Source organism: Oncorhynchus gorbuscha, linkage group LG10 (genome assembly GCF_021184085.1).
Source record: "Oncorhynchus gorbuscha isolate QuinsamMale2020 ecotype Even-year linkage group LG10, OgorEven_v1.0, whole genome shotgun sequence".
NCBI lineage: Eukaryota > Metazoa > Chordata > Actinopteri > Salmoniformes > Salmonidae > Oncorhynchus > Oncorhynchus gorbuscha.
Genome location: NC_060182.1, coordinates 75,647,530 through 75,665,036, shown reverse-complemented (window position 1 = coordinate 75,665,036; position 17,507 = coordinate 75,647,530). Strand labels below are relative to the sequence as shown.

Genomic DNA, 17,507 nt, shown 5'->3' with positions numbered 1-17,507 from the left:
GAAACAAAGAGCAGCAGCAGACATGCCTGGCTCAATGGGAGGCGGAAACACTTCCACTAGTTTACCTAAAAATATACACAGTCAGTATTATGGCAAGGTTAGAAAGAGTACATACTGTACAGCAGGGATCATCAACTAGATTCAGCCACGGACCGAGTATTTATTGAGCTGATGGTTGGGGGGGGGTATAATTACAATCATTTGCAGACTGCAAGAGGCCCAAACAGTGGCGCAGTGGTCTAAGGCGTCACTACAGACCCGGGTTCGATCCCGGCCGCGACCGATGAGGCGACGCACAACTGGCCCAGCATCGTCCGAGTTAAGGGGGGGTTTGGCCGGCCAGGATGTCCGTCTCCCATCGCGCTCTAGCGACTCCTGAACGCTGACATGGTCGCCAGTTGTACGTTGTTTCCTCTAACACATTGGTGCCGATGGATTCCGGGTTAAGCAAGCAGTGTGTCAAGAAGCAGTGCGGCTTGTTAGGTTCGTGTTTCGGAGGACACAAGCCTCTCGACCTTCCCCTCTCCAGAGTTCGTACGGGAATTACAGAAATCACGAAATTGGGGAGAAAAAAGGGCTAAAGAAAATTGATTTTTTTTTTAAATAAAAAGCCCAAAAGATAAGTTTGACTAAAACATAATTTCAAACTGTATATGATTACGTCTGTCTATTATGCGTGGGAATACTTGGGAACAGATTTCTTAAGTTAAAAATCACTTTCCTAGCATTTTTTAAAGTCTTATGTTCAACAATGTAAATGCAAAAAAATACACATTGTTTTGCTCAGAAAACTTGGGGGGACCGCAGGCCACCAGTTGGGGAACGCTGCTGTATAGGACCATTGGTAGGATAGGGGCATTATTGAGTGTTGACAAAATGACTGGTGACTTACTGAAAGTCTTGCAGATGTCAGAGACGGCCTTAAAGACGCGGTCGGAGAAGTTGACCTTGACCTTCATGTGCTTCATGTTGGGCAGCTGCAGGCGCAGCAGCTTGTGCTGCGGGGTGAAGAGGAGCCGGGCGTCTGCCTGGATACCATACTTGTCCAGGGTCCAGTGGGTCTTCAGCAGCCACGTCTTCTTCTTCTCCCACCACAGGGCGTGGTCCGACCAGTCCTTCTTCACATCTGATGGAGGAAAGGAGAGGGTATTAGTTTGTCAGTCAGTGACCAGCACAACATTTATTTGCTTGTTGCAGTGACTAGAACAAATCCTGAGTCGAAACACTGGATGACAGTTTCATAACTACCAAAAGAGGTGAGGAACACAAACCTGTAATGTGTATGGAATTCACTGACTGGAATGACTTATGTACTGCCTACGGCCAAAATACTATATTCTTTCTAAACATATGACACAAACAGGCTTCATTATGATCAAACTAATTGAGACAATGCAAATGAAAGGAGAGCCTTGTATGCGAGTCACTGACAGGGTGATGTGACAACACCAAATGTGTCCCTCACAGGCAGAGGGTCACGTTTATGACCAGGGGGGTGAGGTTGAGAGAGAGAGAGGGCTCCTGAGGTGTTTAGAGAGAGAGGGGGTTGGGAACTTAGTGAGTAGGAGGGGAAGTGTTTGAGGAGAAGGGGAAGAGTATGAAAGAGGTCTGCTGTTTGCGTGAGGGCATTTCCATCTAAAAGGACCAATGAGCACCATCATGTGAAGTTTTTGGAGCATATCAAATTGAAAGCTAAGAGCCTATATTTTTGTGAAATGAAGCCATTTGTCATGACGTTGGCCTGGGGGTAGGTTTATGACAGTCATAAATACCTCTTTCCCCTTTTTCCTCCCTCTACCTTACTGATGTTTCATTTGCAAAACCCCTTTGGTTAACAGAGATTCTGGGAACATCAGAAGGCTGGGGGAAATTAACTATATTCTGGTTATCCAACCAATTGAACATATGCGGTGGTACTTAATGAATATGATGTCAGTTCAGTTGTCATCTGAGACATTCTCAATGATAAGATGACAAACTCTACAGTGGAAAGTCTACAGTTATCAGATTCACATGGAATTGTTGTTCAATTTAAATGTTTGAATATGAAATTATTCGTGATGGGATGAAATGTGATTTTAGCTTCTAAAATGTGAGATTTGAGTTTTCATAAGATAGGGCTCTGCTCAATCAGTGGCCCACCCCTGTGAAGGGACATGGGCTATAAAACTTTTCAAACACGCCCTCCTCTCCCTTCCTATATAAGCCCTTGACGACAATATAACCTCCTGTTCCGAGGACGACGGTCCGATGTCAGAATGGTTCAGATAACTACAGAACGAAGCCAACATCAGCGTGAGCTTTGGTTGCGAATGGTATGAACTTTGAACTCTTATTCACTACAGACGTGATACCTCCTAGCCGTTGAGTTAGCAACAGCCGCTGCAAACGAGGTTTAGGAAGGAACAGACAGAGTATCCAGTCTACCACACAACAACGTTACTACAATGTATTCAATTTACCAGCAGAGACATTCTTCAAAGGACAAAGGACTCAGTTGGGCAACACTGCCTTCCATCTACCACTAGCCTACCTAAGAGTAAATATTTATTGCATTTTCCTTTTCCAAATTTGAGGTAATTTAGAATGCATAAGATACTGCATTTACGATAGCACAGCGTTGCCCTTTGTTCCTCAGTCTTCCCGCTCTTTCACTCAACCCAGCCCTTTTCTTTTGTGTAACAAGCTGTCATATCTGTTCTGCCCGCCAGGGAGATTTTCCTTCATGACGTAATTTGTAATCAAGTTATGATTTAATTATGTGTATGTGTGATTAGTTAGGTATTTAGTAAATAAATAATTAAACCCAATTTTGCATTGCTGATTCAACTTCTTAGCCAGGGTTCGTGCAGATAAACAAGAATTTACAACTTTCAGATGAGACTGAAGAAAGATGAAGATTAATGTTGACTGTTATTGATGTAAAATATTACTAGGTCTTTCAGAGTTTATTCGGAAGATAACAGCTTTATAAATATTATTTTGTGATGCCCCAACTCTAGTTAATTACATTTACATGATAAGCTCAATCAGATATCATTAATTACGGAGAAATTATTTTATAGAATAGCATGTCATATCACTTAATCCGGCATAGCCAAAGACACGACACAGATTTTTTTTAAATCATACAATTTACCCCATCTTAAAAGCAACTGAGACTTGTCATGATCAAGGGAAAGGTGAGCGGAGCAATGTACAGAGAGATCCTTGATGAACACCCCAGTCTGAGGTCCTGAGCAGGTTAAGGTTCAACTTCATAAGTAAATGCTTTGATTTCTGGATTAACAGATGAAAAAAGGAGTCTTCGAAAACATTACCAGAAAATGCTTAAAAGGGTATCAGAAACATATCAAACACAATGTCTACGTGTAGGCCCCTGCCAACTAATATCAACACATATATTTAGTTTGATACATGTTTTACCTTCTGTTAGGTTGAAGAAATATTGCCTTATATATTTTGGTAACAATTATATCTAATTCCTCTCCCTCACTGAGGGAGGAAAATGAAAGTTCACAGAAGTAACAAGTAAATGGTAGACCTACCAATTAGTGATTTTACAGTTTTCAAATTTGAAGGCCTACAAGCCAACAGTCCAGCTTCTCTCAGCCCATTGCGGAGAGTCTGAGCACTGATGGAGGGATTGTGCGTTCCTGGTGTAAATCGGGCAGTTGTTGCCATCCTGTGCCTGTCCCACAGGTGTGATGATCGGATGTACCAATTCTGCAGGTGTTGTTACACGTGGTCTGCCACTTCGAGGACGATCAGTTGTCCATCCTGTCTCCCTGTCTAAGGCATCTCACTGTACGGACATGGCAATTTACTGCCCTGGCCCCTTCTGCAGTCCTCATGCCTCCTTGCAGCATGCGTGAGGCACGTTCACACAGATGTGCAGAGACCCTGGGCATCGTTCTTTTGGCGTGTTTCAGAGTCAGTAGAAAGACCTCTTAAGTTTTTATAGCTGTGACCTTAATTGCCTTCTGTCTGTAAGCGGTTAGTGTCTTACCGACCGTTCCACAGATGCATGTTCATTAATTGTTTATGGGTCATTGAAAAAGCATGAGAAACGGTGTTTAAACCCTTTACAATGAAGATCTGTGAAGTTATTTGGATTTTTACAAATTATCTTTGAAAGACCGTGTCCTGAAAAAGGGACGTTTCTTTTTTTGGTGATTTTAGTTTACAGCACCTCAGATTGCAACCCAAATAAATGCTTCAAAAATCAAGTAATAGACATCAACTGTTCGGAGAAGACAGCGTGAATCAGCCCTTCATGGTTGTATTGCTGCAAAGAAACCACTACTAAAGGACACCAATAGAGGGAGACTTGCTTGTGCCAAGAAACAAGAAAAATTGACATTAAATTGGTGGAAATTTAAGATTTTAGGCTCCAACCGCCGTGTCTTTGTGAGACGTAGAGTAGGTGAACGGATGATCTCAGCATGTGTGGTTCCCACCGTGAAGCATGGAAGAGGTGGTGGTGTGATGGTACTGTCGGTGTTTTTCAAGGCACACTTAACCAGCATGGCTACCACAGCATTCTGCAGTGATACACCATCCCATCTTCTTTGTGTTCAATGGGACTATCATTTGTTTTTCAACAGGAAAATGACCCAACACACCTCCAGGCTGTGTAAGGGCTATTTGACCAAGAAAAAGAGTGATGGCGTGCTGCATCAAATGACCTGGCCTCCTCCTGGGGTGGCAGTGTAGTCTAGTGGTTAGAGCATTGGACTAGTAACCGAAAGGTTGCAAGTTAAAATCCCCGAGCTGACAAGGTACAAAATCTGTCGTTCTGCCCCTGAACAGGCATTTAACACACTGTTCCTAGTCAGTCATTGAAAATAAGAATTTGTTCTTAACTGACTTGCCCAGTTAAATTTAAAGAAAATCACCCGATCTCAAACCAATTGAGATGATTTAGGATGAGTTGGACTGCAGAGTGAAGGAAAAGCAGCCAACAAGAGCTCAGCATACGTGGGAACTCCAAGGCAGTTGGAAAAGCCTTCCACATGGTTGAGAGAATGCCAAGAGTGTGCAAAACTGTCGTCACAGCAATATATTTTGGTTTGGTTAACACTTTTTTGGTTATTAAATGATGCCATGTGTGATATTTCATAGTTTTTCAACATAACTATTATTCTAAAATGTAGAAAATAGTAAAGAAAAAGAAAAGAAACTTGATTGAGTAGGTGTCCAAACTTTTGACTGGTACTGCATGTTTCACAAGTCTGGATAGCACAGTACAATACAGCGAGTAGAGCACAGTACTAAGTACAGTCCAAGACAATACAGTAGTAAAGATAGTACAATATACTGAACAATACATTACTCTGCTGTGCTATATTGTACTCCCCTGTGAAACATGAGGAGAATGGCATTCATATCCATAATTATGCATTTCTGTGTAGTATAGATCAGGGACCATGACTTAATTACAGTACCGTAATTCCATTACCGGGTGGAAATCCACTTCACTTACTTTAGTTCAGTAAGAATATAGTTTTTCAAACTCAAGGGTCCAGGTCATGGCTAACACCACATTCTATCTGCAGAGCAGATATTTAACCTCTTCGAGATAGGGGGCGCTCTTTTAATTTTTGGATAAAAACGTTCCCGTTTTAAACAAGATATTTTGTCACGAAAAGATGACTATGCATGGAATTGACAGCCTTGGAAAGACAAAAAACTGACGTTTCCAAAACTGCAAAGATATTACCTGTGAGTGCCCCAGAACTAATGCTTACAGGCAAAACCAAGATGAAGTTTCATACAGGAAATGCCCCAGATTCTGAAGGCGCAGTGTTCCAATGTCTCCTTATATGGCTGTGAAAGCGCCAGGAATGAGCCTGCGCTTTGTCGTTTCCCGCCATTGTCTGCAGCATTGTGACGTGTTTGTAGGCATATCATTGGAAGATTGACCATAAGAGACTACATTTACCTGGTGTGCCGCCCGGTGTCCTGTCGAAATTATTGCGTAATCTGTAGGTCCATGCGCGCTCTATTTCTTCAGTAGAGAAAGTAAACTGCCACAATGGATTTTATCGTCGATAGATGTGAAAAACACCTTGAGGATTGATTCTAAACATCGGTTTGCCATGTTTGTCGATATTATGTAGTTAATTTGGAAAAAAGTTTGCCTTTTAATAACTTTTTTTTTCTTACCCAATTGTGATGAACAAAACGGAGCGAATTAGTCGACAAATAATATAATATAATATATCTAACAGTCTCCTCGTTGAAAACATCTGAAGTTCTTCAAAGGTAAATGATTTTATTTGAATTCTTTTCTGTTTTTTGTGGAAAATGTTGCATGGTGAAAGAGAGGCATAATACTATGCTAGGCTACCAATACTGTTACACAAATGCTTGTTTAGCTATGGTTCAAAAGCATATTTTGAAAATCTGAGATGACTGTTGTTAACAAAAGGCTAAGCTTGAGAGCAAATAGATTAATTTCATTTGCAATTTTCATGAATAGTTAACGTTGTGTTATGCTAATGAGCTTGCGGATAGATTTACACAATCCTGGATACAGGTTTTTTTTCGTAGCTAAACGTGACACAGAAAACGGAGCGATTTGTCCTAAACAAATCATCTTTCAGGAAAAACTGAACATTTGCTATCTGAGAGTCTCCTCATTGAAAACAGAAGTTCTTCAAAGGTAAATGATTTTATTTGAAAGCTTTTCTGGTTTTTGTGAAAATGTTACCTGCTGAATGCTAACTCTAAATGCTATGCTAAAGGCTACGTTAGCTATCAATACTGTTACACAAATGCTTGTTTTGCAATGGTTGAGAAGCATATTTTGAAAATCTGAGATGACAGTGTTGTTAACAAAAGTCTAAGCTTGAGAGCAAATAGATTAACTATTCATGAAAATTGCAAATGAAATTAACGGTGCGTTATGGTAATGAGCTTGAGGCTGTATACACGATACCGGATCCGGGATGGCTCGACGCAAGAAGTTAACTCAGTTGCACCTCTACAGAAATAGCTAAAAAGTAGTCTGTGCAGAGAGTTGTTGAAAAACTGCATCCTTTGTTTACCGTGGACTTGCCCCATAACACCGTGGGGATATCATGTTTTAAACCTCACTCTTTGTTCCAGAGTCACACAGTGATCCCAGTAATACCAGAGACATGTCACAAAAATAACCACTCACCCCCCCAGTACACTGTCTGACGGGGGTTCACCACAATGAGTGTGTCCTTTGAGCGCGTTCTTCAGAAAGGTGAAAACCCCAGGGATGTGAGGCAACTGACAGCAGCTGGTTAAGAGATAATTACTTTGCCTTCTATTCCAAACGCAGGATTGTGATGACCTGTGTTCCCTTTGAACATCTAACACCCCAGAAGCAGAGCAGTTTTCCTGCTACTATACAGATGAGATGGACAGCCTGCACCATTAACTGTGTGTGTGTAAGACGAGCCTGTAATCATGACGAACCCTTTGGGAGTTTCTTCCCCAATAATATATATTTTTTTACATGGATGACCAATTTACAGGCGTATCAGATGTTCCCCACAGCAATGACATCACTCCGGCATGCAACCAGAAAGCCACCTCCCGTCGGCCGTCACCACCCACCTCCCCTTCCCTCATCTCACTCCTGCTCTCCTGGACGCATTGAGTGAAGCACAGAGTCAGTTTCTAGTAGACCATGAGGTTGATCCAGTCAGGTTCTGTGGGCCAACCAACCCCCCTACATTCCTTCCATTTCTACCACGCTAATCTGTTTCCATTTAGAACACCAGATCAGTCATTGTCATCAAATACACTTATGATCACTCAATTCTGGTGTTTTAGAGCAGTATTATATATGGTAGGTTGGGAACCACGGGTGTGTTGTGACAGTCTAATCCCTCTTCGATCATAACGACAGCAGGTTGTGGTTAGAAAAATGGTTTTGCCCGTTTGGTGGTAAAACTCAAAGACACGGTTTTAGAGCCCACCTCTGTGTAAGAAAGCAGCAATTATGACACCACAATCTGAAGGTATTGTGGTGCTCTTTCAATCTATTATGCTAAATTTAGAGTATTTAATCTACTTCATATTCAGGACTTGTAAAATAGCCCATTAGGATATTAGCTATCTACTACACATTGAAAGAGAAAACTACCAAGGGAGAGTCTGGAAAGAATTCATGTTCATCAAAATCCTAATGTACTATCATTACTCTGGTATTCAGAAAATATTCAGACCCTTTCACTTTTTCCACATTTTGTTACATTACAGCCATGTTATAAAATGCCACCCCCCCCAAAACTACATACAGAACCCCATAAAAAAACAGAAACATCCCATTTACATAAGTATTTAGACCCTTTACTCAGTACTTTGTTGAAGCGCCATTGGCATCCATTACAGCCTAGAGTCTTCTTGGGTATGACACTACAAGCTTGGCACACCTGTATTTGTAGAGTTTCTCCCATTTATCTCAAGCTGTGTCAGGTTGGACGGGGAGTGTTACTAAACAGCTATTTTCAGGTCTCTCCAAAGATGTTCTATCGGGTTCAAGTCCGGGCCACTCAAGGACATTGAGACTTGTCTCAAAGCCACTCCTACGTCATCTTGGCTGCGTGCTTCGGGTTGTTGTCCTGTTGAAAGGTGAACCTTTGCCCCAGTCTTGAGGTCCTGAGAGCTCTGGAGCTGGTCGTCATCAAGGATCTCTGTACCTTTCTCCGTTCATCGCTCAACCCTGACTAGTCTCCCTGTCGCTTCCTCTGAAAAACATCCCCACAGCATGATGCTGCCACCAACATGCTTCCCTGTAGGGATGGTATTGGTCAGGTGATGAGCGTGACACTTGGCTATCAGGACAAATAGTTCCATTTGGATTTAATCAGAGCAAAGAATCTTGTTTCTCATGGTCTGAGTCCTTTAGGAGTCTTGTGGCAAACTCCAAGCGGAATGTCATTTGCCTTTTACGAAGGAGTGCTTCCATCTGGCTATTCTACCATAAGGGCCTGATTGGTGGTGGAGTGCTGCAGAGATCGTCCTTCTGCAAGGTTCTCCCATTGCCACAGAGAAAGTCTGAAGCTCTGTTAGTGACCATCGGGTTCTTGGTCACCTCCCTGACCAAGGCCCTTCTCCCCAGATTACTCAGTTTGGCCGGGCGGCCAGCTCTAGGAAGAGTCTGTGGTTCCAAACCTCTATTTAATAATGATGGAGGCCACTGTGTTCTTGGGGACCATCAATGCTGCAGACGTGGTTTGGTACCCTTCTCCAGATCTGTCTCTCAACACAATCTTGTCTCGGAGCTCTACGGACAATTCCTTCGACCTCATGGCTTAGTTTTTGTGCTGACATTCACTGTCAACTGTGGGACCTTATATAGACTGGTAATTGTCCCTTTCCAAATCATGTCCAATCAATTGAATTTACCACAGGTGGACGCCAATCAAGTTGTAGAAAAGATGATAAATGGAAACAGGATGCACCCGAGCTCAATTCCAAGTCTCATAGCAAAGGGTTTGAATACTTATGTAAATAAGGTAATTGTTTTTTGATTTAGAATACATTTGCAAAAAACCTGTTTTTCGCTTTGTCAATGTGAGGTATTGTGTGTAGATTGAGGAAAACAATTCAATCCATTTAAGAATGAGGCTAACGTAATCAAATGTGAAGGGGTCTGAATACTTTCTGGATGGACTGTACATCTGTAGTTATACAAGAGCACATTCTGCAAGAACCCACATCAGCCCTCTCCTCAATGCTTGCCCGGCTCCGACCTCGTCAATCAATGGCCGGCTGCCATGGCAACCCCAGACCAGGTAGTGCAGTGCTTAGTCACACAGTGGCATACTGTGCTGACAACCTTAATCCCTCTCAAGGTGAGTGACATGGGTAAATGTAGTGTGCACTGAACCCAGCTACTGGCTGAGGAAAGGGATGTTAGCAGACAAAACCAATCCAGTCTGGGGAGGCAGATTAGGAGAAACTGGTGATTTACCAGGACGATAAGGGAATGTTAAAGAGAAAGCAGAATCTCAGCGTAAACCTGGTTCAGATACAACAATATCATGCACTATAGTTGTACGGTGTAGGAGACTTATGGGGTAGTAAGATACTATTGTTAAGGATAAGTCTGTGTGAAATGATAGGAGGAAGGGTGGACAAATTGTTTGTCAAGCTGTTGCTTTGAAGAGTTTACCTGTAAGGGGACACTTGACTGAAAACATTCAAACTCTGTTCAGAAGTGTGTCTCCTATTCCTGTAAGCCCAGGCCAATAGGGGTTTTTCCTTTACTCTCATCAGGCAAAACTTAATCAGTTGAAAGTATATTTAAATACAAGATATTGTATTACAACTTTATTTTATTTTAAAATCAAAATATGCAAATTAGGCAACCTCCTTAAATGTGTGCTAATTTGCATATTACAAAAAACTGTTTTTACAACACATTGCTTCAAGGCAGAATGTTTTTTATTTTTTGTTTAATATTGTGAAACACTAAAAATGGTCAGGTTTACTGGTCATTTCATGGAATTAGTTAAAAAACACTATTCCCATGTACTGTATATGACGGATGCATATTTTGCATATATTTACAGAAAAATAACAATCAAAACGACAAGATATCAAAAAAGCCTCTAAAGTCTGACTAAGATCTAAGAACCTGTGTGTGAAATCATGTGAATGTACGTCCTTTGAAGACAGAAAAACAAACTGTCGCATGGGGAAAACGGCCAATAAAAGAGGCTGATGCAATTAAAACATACTTCCAATAAATATGACCATTTAGGTCACATTAAACTGCTGTACATATCACTTATAAACATAAAATACATTGGCACATTTAATACATTTGTTTCAGGCAGTAGAGCATATGCTTAGACTACTGGTCTATTGGGCAAATATGACATTATGGGCAAATTCTCACATCACTTTGTCACATCAATAGCCATACAAAATCCTTGTATGGCTATTGATGTGTAGAACATTAAAAATCAGCCATGCCTGCCCAATATGTAAGGCCATCTGAGTTGTTGCTGGTGCCTCTACTTTCTTGATTGTCATAGGACCTGCACCTATGCTTGACAACTCAAATGAAGCAGCATCAGCTCTCACAGCTCCTCTCTGATTGCTTCCAGTGTCACCAAAGTGCTGTGAAGCCACAATTTGTCCATCACATTTGAAATAGCAGTGGCTCCCTCACTAAACGTGGCTACTGCCATACTGGATGCTGTGTCAATACGGCTTTTGCCCAGAGGTTTTGGGGGCCTTGCGACCATAGAGTTCAGACATTCATTCTGGGTTCCTCCGTGCTACATTCTTTTGAAGACGTTATCATTTGACATCCTATGATATACAGGTACCATTTTCCATGCAACCTTAATTTAAAAAAGGTATGGCCTCCATGGTTTTTGTGACTGGGTGGATCTTCACCTTTTTCTAGCACCAATGCACACGCCCATCCCATAGTTGGAGGTGAATCGTCTAGTGGCAAGTGCCATCAATGGATATATGAATATCTATGAGGATCCTCATCCACCTTCAGCATCTCTGCTATGTCTGGGTCTATATCTGCACCCTCATCCACCTTCAGCATCTCTGCTATGTCTGGGTCTATATCTTGCATCCTCATCCACCTTCAGCATCTCTGCTCTGTCTGGGTCTATATCTGCATCCTCATCCTTCTTCAGCATCTCTGCTATGTCTGGGTCTATATCTGCATCATCCTCCTTCAGCATCTCTGCTATGTCTGGGTCTATATCTGCATCATCCTCCTTCAGCATCTCTGCTATGTCTGGGTCTATATCTGCATCATCCTCCTTCAGCATCTCTGCTTTGTCTGGGTCTATATCTGCATCCTCATCCACCTTCAGCATCTCTGCTATGTCTGGGTCTATATCTGCATCCTCATCCACCTTCAGCATCTCTGCTTTGTCTGTCTATATCTGCATCGTCATCCACCTTCAGCATCTCTGCTTTGTCTGGGTCTATATCTGCATCCTCATCCACCTTCAGCATCTCTGCTTTGTCTGAGTCTATATCTGCATCGTCATCCACCTTCAGCATCTCTGCTTTGTCTGGGTCTATATCTGCATCCTCATCCTCCTTCAGCATCTCTGCTTTGTCTGGGTCTATATCTGCATCATCCTCCTTCAGCATCTCTGCTATGTCTGGGTCTATATATCTGCATCCTCCTTCAGCATCTCTGCCATGTCTGGGTCTATATCTGCATCCTCATCCTACTTCAGCATCTCTGCCATGTCTGGGTCTATATCTGCATCATCATCCTCCTTCAGCATCTCTGCCATGTCTGGGTCTATATCTGCATCCTCATCCTCCTTCAGCATCTCTGCCATGTCTGGGTCTATATCTGCATCCTCATCCTCCTTCAGCATCTCTGCTATGTCTGGGTCTATATCTGCATCCTCATCCTCCTTCAGCATCTCTGCCATGTCTGGGTCTAGATCTGCATCCTCATCCTCCTTCAGCATCTCTGCCATGTCTGGGTCTATATCTGCATCCTCATCCTCCTTCAGCATCTCTGCTATGTCTGGGTCTATACCTGCATCCTCATCCAGCATCAGCATCTCTGCTTTGTCTGGGTCTATCTGCATCCTCATCCAGCATCTCTGCTTTGTCTGGGTCTATATCTGCATCCTCATCCAGCATCTCTGCTATGTGTGACAACCCTCCCACTCTGTCTGCTGTATTCTCTCTTTGTTCTAGTTTCCTTATTAGGATGCCGGTGGGCATCAAGAAACACAAAAATCTAGAAGGTTGTCTGCATGGAGTCTCTTCCATGAATGTGGAAGAGATCCTTCTCTTTCAATCTGTAAAGAGAAGAGAGAGTGGGGGGAAAGGGGGCCAATGGCATCTCCCAGCTAAAAATACTGCCTGCCTGCCAGGCCTGACGCAACACAGATGAACCAGGGCACTTAAGTAATTGGGTGCATTAAATGCAGACCCAGAGTCCTTGAAGAGTGTGGGAGAGGGGGATGGATGGAGGGAAGGAGTGAGAGATGTTGGAGGGGGGGCACTCATGTATTATGACCTCGGCACTGGTCGTAAAAAGTGTGGTGTGCATGTCAATTTATCAGCTTTCTGCACTGTGCGTAATTATGCGAGTCATGCCCCCTTACAGGTAAACACTCCAAAGCAACAGCTTGACAAATAATTTCCCCACCCAAGCTCTGTCAAAGCGCTTTCCATTCACTATCTCGACCATGGCGGTGCCAACACAAACTGTTCATAAACCAACCAAGCCCTTCCCCACTCTCAATATGTACCACAAGAACATGAGCATCAAAATACAGCATTTCAATTTAACAGTACAACAAAATAGCTGAGATAGAATGAGATAAAGCAACAAAAAGTGGGTTGTTGTAGCATTGATAAGACGGCAGGGCTCTGAAGACATAACACTTTTCTCCTTTAGTCCTCTTATCCAGAGCGAGTTACAGTTAAGCGCATTCATCTTAAGATTGATATGTTGTTGTCCCACCAAGCTCAGGCAAAGTAAGTACACTTTTCCTCAATAAAGTACCCATCAGCAAACTGGGGCAGGGACTGAAGTATAGGATCAGGATTTTATTTGTTATGATCTACAGACATTACTCTGAACAGTCCCCAATTAGGACCGGTTGCGGATGTAATTTCTGAAGCTGGCCCTCATTTTTTCCTCCCTCCATTCCAGGTAGAGTCTCTGTAGTGTTCACACTAGGAGAAATAAAAGGAGAACAGGAGAGAGACAAGGAAGACTGGAAGAGAATACTGTGGAAGGGTTTTGTAGAGAAGAGGTGTACTTATCCTGTCAAGTGATGATAGCAGCTGTCAAGCTAGAAGTCACCCTGTTACTGACAGTTTACAATGCCCATAAAAGTAAACGTAGACATAAGAAAATGCATTTCTGACATGCCAGACATTTCAAATTGTAAAACACATTACGAACATCAGCTTGTCACCTCACAAGGGTCGAAGCCGAGCAGCAAAAACATTCACATGAACATAGTCAAACAAGCTGAATCACCTCCTCCTCCCATTCTGTGCCTTCTGAGTGATGAAACCCAAACTGACCCTCACTACATTATATTAGAACTTAAATGGTTTACAAAGAACAGCAACAGTCATGTCTGTAGAAAAAAGAAGCCCTAAACAGAGGCCCAGTGATGCACATTGAACCCAATGGCATTGAAGTAACTGAATCATCCTACAGTCAAACTAGAATTAAATGGTTATTCTGCCTCTAGAGAAACATTACTGCTCTATTCCTGACAGCGCTCTAATGAATTAAGCCTGACCAAGACAACCTAGTCTTACACACACACACACACACACACACACACACACACACACACACACACACACACACACACACACACACACACACACACACACACACACACACACACACACACACACACACACACACACACACACACACACACACACACACACACACACACACACACACACACACACACACACACACACACACACACACACACAGGATATTCATAGCAAAAATCTTCAAACATTTTAGTTGGCTGTTATCATTACAACCTACTTGAGCTTGGTCACATTGCAAGGCATGCATTTCCCTGGCGGCTGCGGTGCCGCAGGGGTAGTGGTGCGAGGAGAGCAGTGTGTTATCACACATGGCTGTCCTCGCCTCAGCCTCCAGCTGACCAACTCCTATTAGAAATACTGACTAGAGCTGGGACAATAAACCGAAAATGATCAACACAGACCAAACTGACTACTTACAGCGCATTCGGGAAGTACTCAGACACCCTCACTAATTGCACATTTTGTTTATGTGACAGCCTTTTTCTAAAATGAATTAAATCAATTGTTTCCCCTCAATCTACACAACACCCCATAAGTGAACAGGGTTAGACATTTTTTGCAAATGCAGCAAAAAAAAAAAGCAGAAGTACCTTACATACACTACTGGTCAAAAGTTTTAGAACACTTACTCATTTAAGAATTTTCCTGTATTTTCAACATTGTAGAATAATAGTGAAGACATCAAAACTATGAAATAACACATGGAATCATGTAGTAACCAAAAAGTGTTTAACCAATATATATTTGAGATTCTTCAAATAGCCGCCCTTTGCCTTGATGACCGCTTTGCACACTTTTGGCATTCTCTCAACCAGCGTCACCTGGAATGTTTTTCCAACAGTCTTGGAGTTCCCACATCTGCTGAGCACTTCTTGGCTGCTTTTCCTTCACTCTGTGGTCCGACTCATCCCAAACCATCTCAATTTGGTTGAGGTCGGGGGATTGTGGAGGGCAGGTCATTTGATGAGGCACTCCATCACTCTCCTTTTTGGTCAAATAGCCCTTACACAGCCTGGAGTGTGTGTTGGGTCATTGTCCAGTTGAAAAACAAGTGACAGTCCCACTAAGCACAAACCAGATGGGATGGCATATCGCTGCAGAATGCTGTGGTACCATGCTGGTTAAGTGTGCCTTGAATTCTAAATAAATCACAGTGTCACCAGCAAAGCACCCCCACACCATCACACCTCCTCAATGCTGCACGGTGGGAAATACACATGCGAAGATCATCCATTCACCCACTCCGCATCTCACAAAAGATGCCGAGGTTGGAAATTTGGACTTGTCAGACCAAAGGACTCATTTCCACTGGTCTGATGTCCATTGCTCATGTTTCTTGGCCCATGCAAGTCTCTTATTCTTGGTGTCCTTTAGTAGTTTAATTGCAGCAATTCGATCATGAAGGTCTGATTCACAGTGTCCTCTGAACAGTTGATATTGAGATGTCTCCGTTACTTGAACTCTGAAGCATTTATTCAGACTGCAATTTCTGAGGCTGGTAACTCTAATCAACTTATCCTCTGCAGCAGAGGTACCTCGGGGTCTTCAATTCCTGTGGCGGTCCTCAAAAAAATCAATCAACACTCTTGAATGAGTAGGTGTACAAACTTTTGACTTCTACTGTGTGTGTAATTATATATATATTTTTTTACCTTTAATTCACTAGGCAAGTCAGTTAAGAACAAATTATTATTTTCAAATGACGACCTAGGAACAGTGGGTTAACTGCCTTGTTCAGGAGCAGAACAACATATTTTTACCTTGTCAGCTCAGGGATTTGATTTCGTAACCGTTCGGTTACTAATCCAACGCTCTAACCACTATTTGCTCTAACAAACACCAGCAATTTGATACTGTAATTTTATTGCAATTAGATCTTCCAAACATAATTTCTCATTGTATGTCAATTGGAGAAGAACAAGAGAGCCATGAGAAAAATGTTTCAGTCATGGATAGGGCTGTGGCGACCAGAGAATGTCAAGCAACTACCTGCCGGTCTCACTGTAATTGATCGTTAATTAACATATAATTTAGCATCTCCTGGCATCTCCTTCCAGACATGGCCTACAAGCCACTGATACAGACCTTTAGAACATCTACATTTTTAAAAAGGCTAATAAATCCATGTAATATAGCCTACACCATCACAATATATCCATGATTTATTTTAGACAGGTCTAAAGAAACATGAAGACAATTTAGTCTATTTCAGAAGAACAGAAAAGCATACTCTGAGTTGTCCTTATTTTAGGTCCTGATCAAGATATGCCATAAGGCTGTGGGCTACACTAGTTCATTTTGCAGACAATATTTGCTTTTAATTCCGTGGCATTATTTTCTAGTAAGACGAACACAATTGAACATGTCCTTTCTATTGTATTCAGCTATGTTTACATTTACATTTAAGTCATTTAAGTGAGCACATGTGGCTATTCTGTGTTGAGCTTTAATAAAGAAACAGGTACTCCTATATGCTTCATTTAGAGATATTAATGTAACTTTAGTTGTGATACAAATGTTGGGCTATAATTGATTTTATAATACATTCTAAGGCTGCATGATGTGACTAATGATGATTTGGAGAGAAGAACAAAAAAAGTCACATGAAAGGTGAGCTCTGCTTTGCTTTTTGCACAGTCTGTACACACTTTAGTCTCATTCACAATTTGACAAGCACTTGATAAATGTCTTGAATTTCCCGGCTGCATCCCTTTTGTGTCGCCATAATGCCATAATTTTACATATACTAAATAATGTGAGATTGTTTTATTTATGTAGAATGGACCATTATCCTGCACCTGTCTCAAAACAGGGGCAGCTGGAAAAAAAAACTTATCTATGCACTTAAAGAGCGAATGGAGGTCGCTTTTCACGGGGTTAATTTTCATGCCAGCCACGTAGGCTGTACTCCTGTTGTACGCAATGTGCTTAATATTAGGAAAGTTGAGAAATATAGTAGTTCTAGCCTATAGAAAGTTGATGGGATCCTCTTTTTAAGAGGCCATCACTGTTCTCACGCAACTGCATCGCCAATAGAAATGTTGCGCAACATGAGCTCTCATGAAGTGTTTGATTTGATTTTTGATTACATTGACATGGATGTCAGAGTGATTAGTGGGACAAGAGTGCTGAGTACCAGGCAGTTAGCAGGTTTGGTAGGTTACTAATAACCAACAGTGTCAGAGCTTGGAAAAAGCCTA

At 42.0% G+C, this 17,507-nt stretch overlaps 1 protein-coding gene across 6 annotated transcripts in view; it reads right to left on the bottom strand.

The window, feature by feature from the left end:
* The window catches only part of LOC124046585 (fermitin family homolog 2-like), a 74,010-nt gene that overhangs the window by 40,698 nt on the left and 15,805 nt on the right, over nt 1-17,507 (bottom strand). For all 6 annotated transcript variants that reach the window (XM_046367114.1, XM_046367115.1, XM_046367117.1 and 3 more), the window contains exon 3: nt 893-1,126. In XM_046367114.1, the coding sequence (XP_046223070.1) occupies nt 893-1,126 (234 nt within the window). The remainder of the gene's footprint in view (nt 1-892; nt 1,127-17,507) is intronic.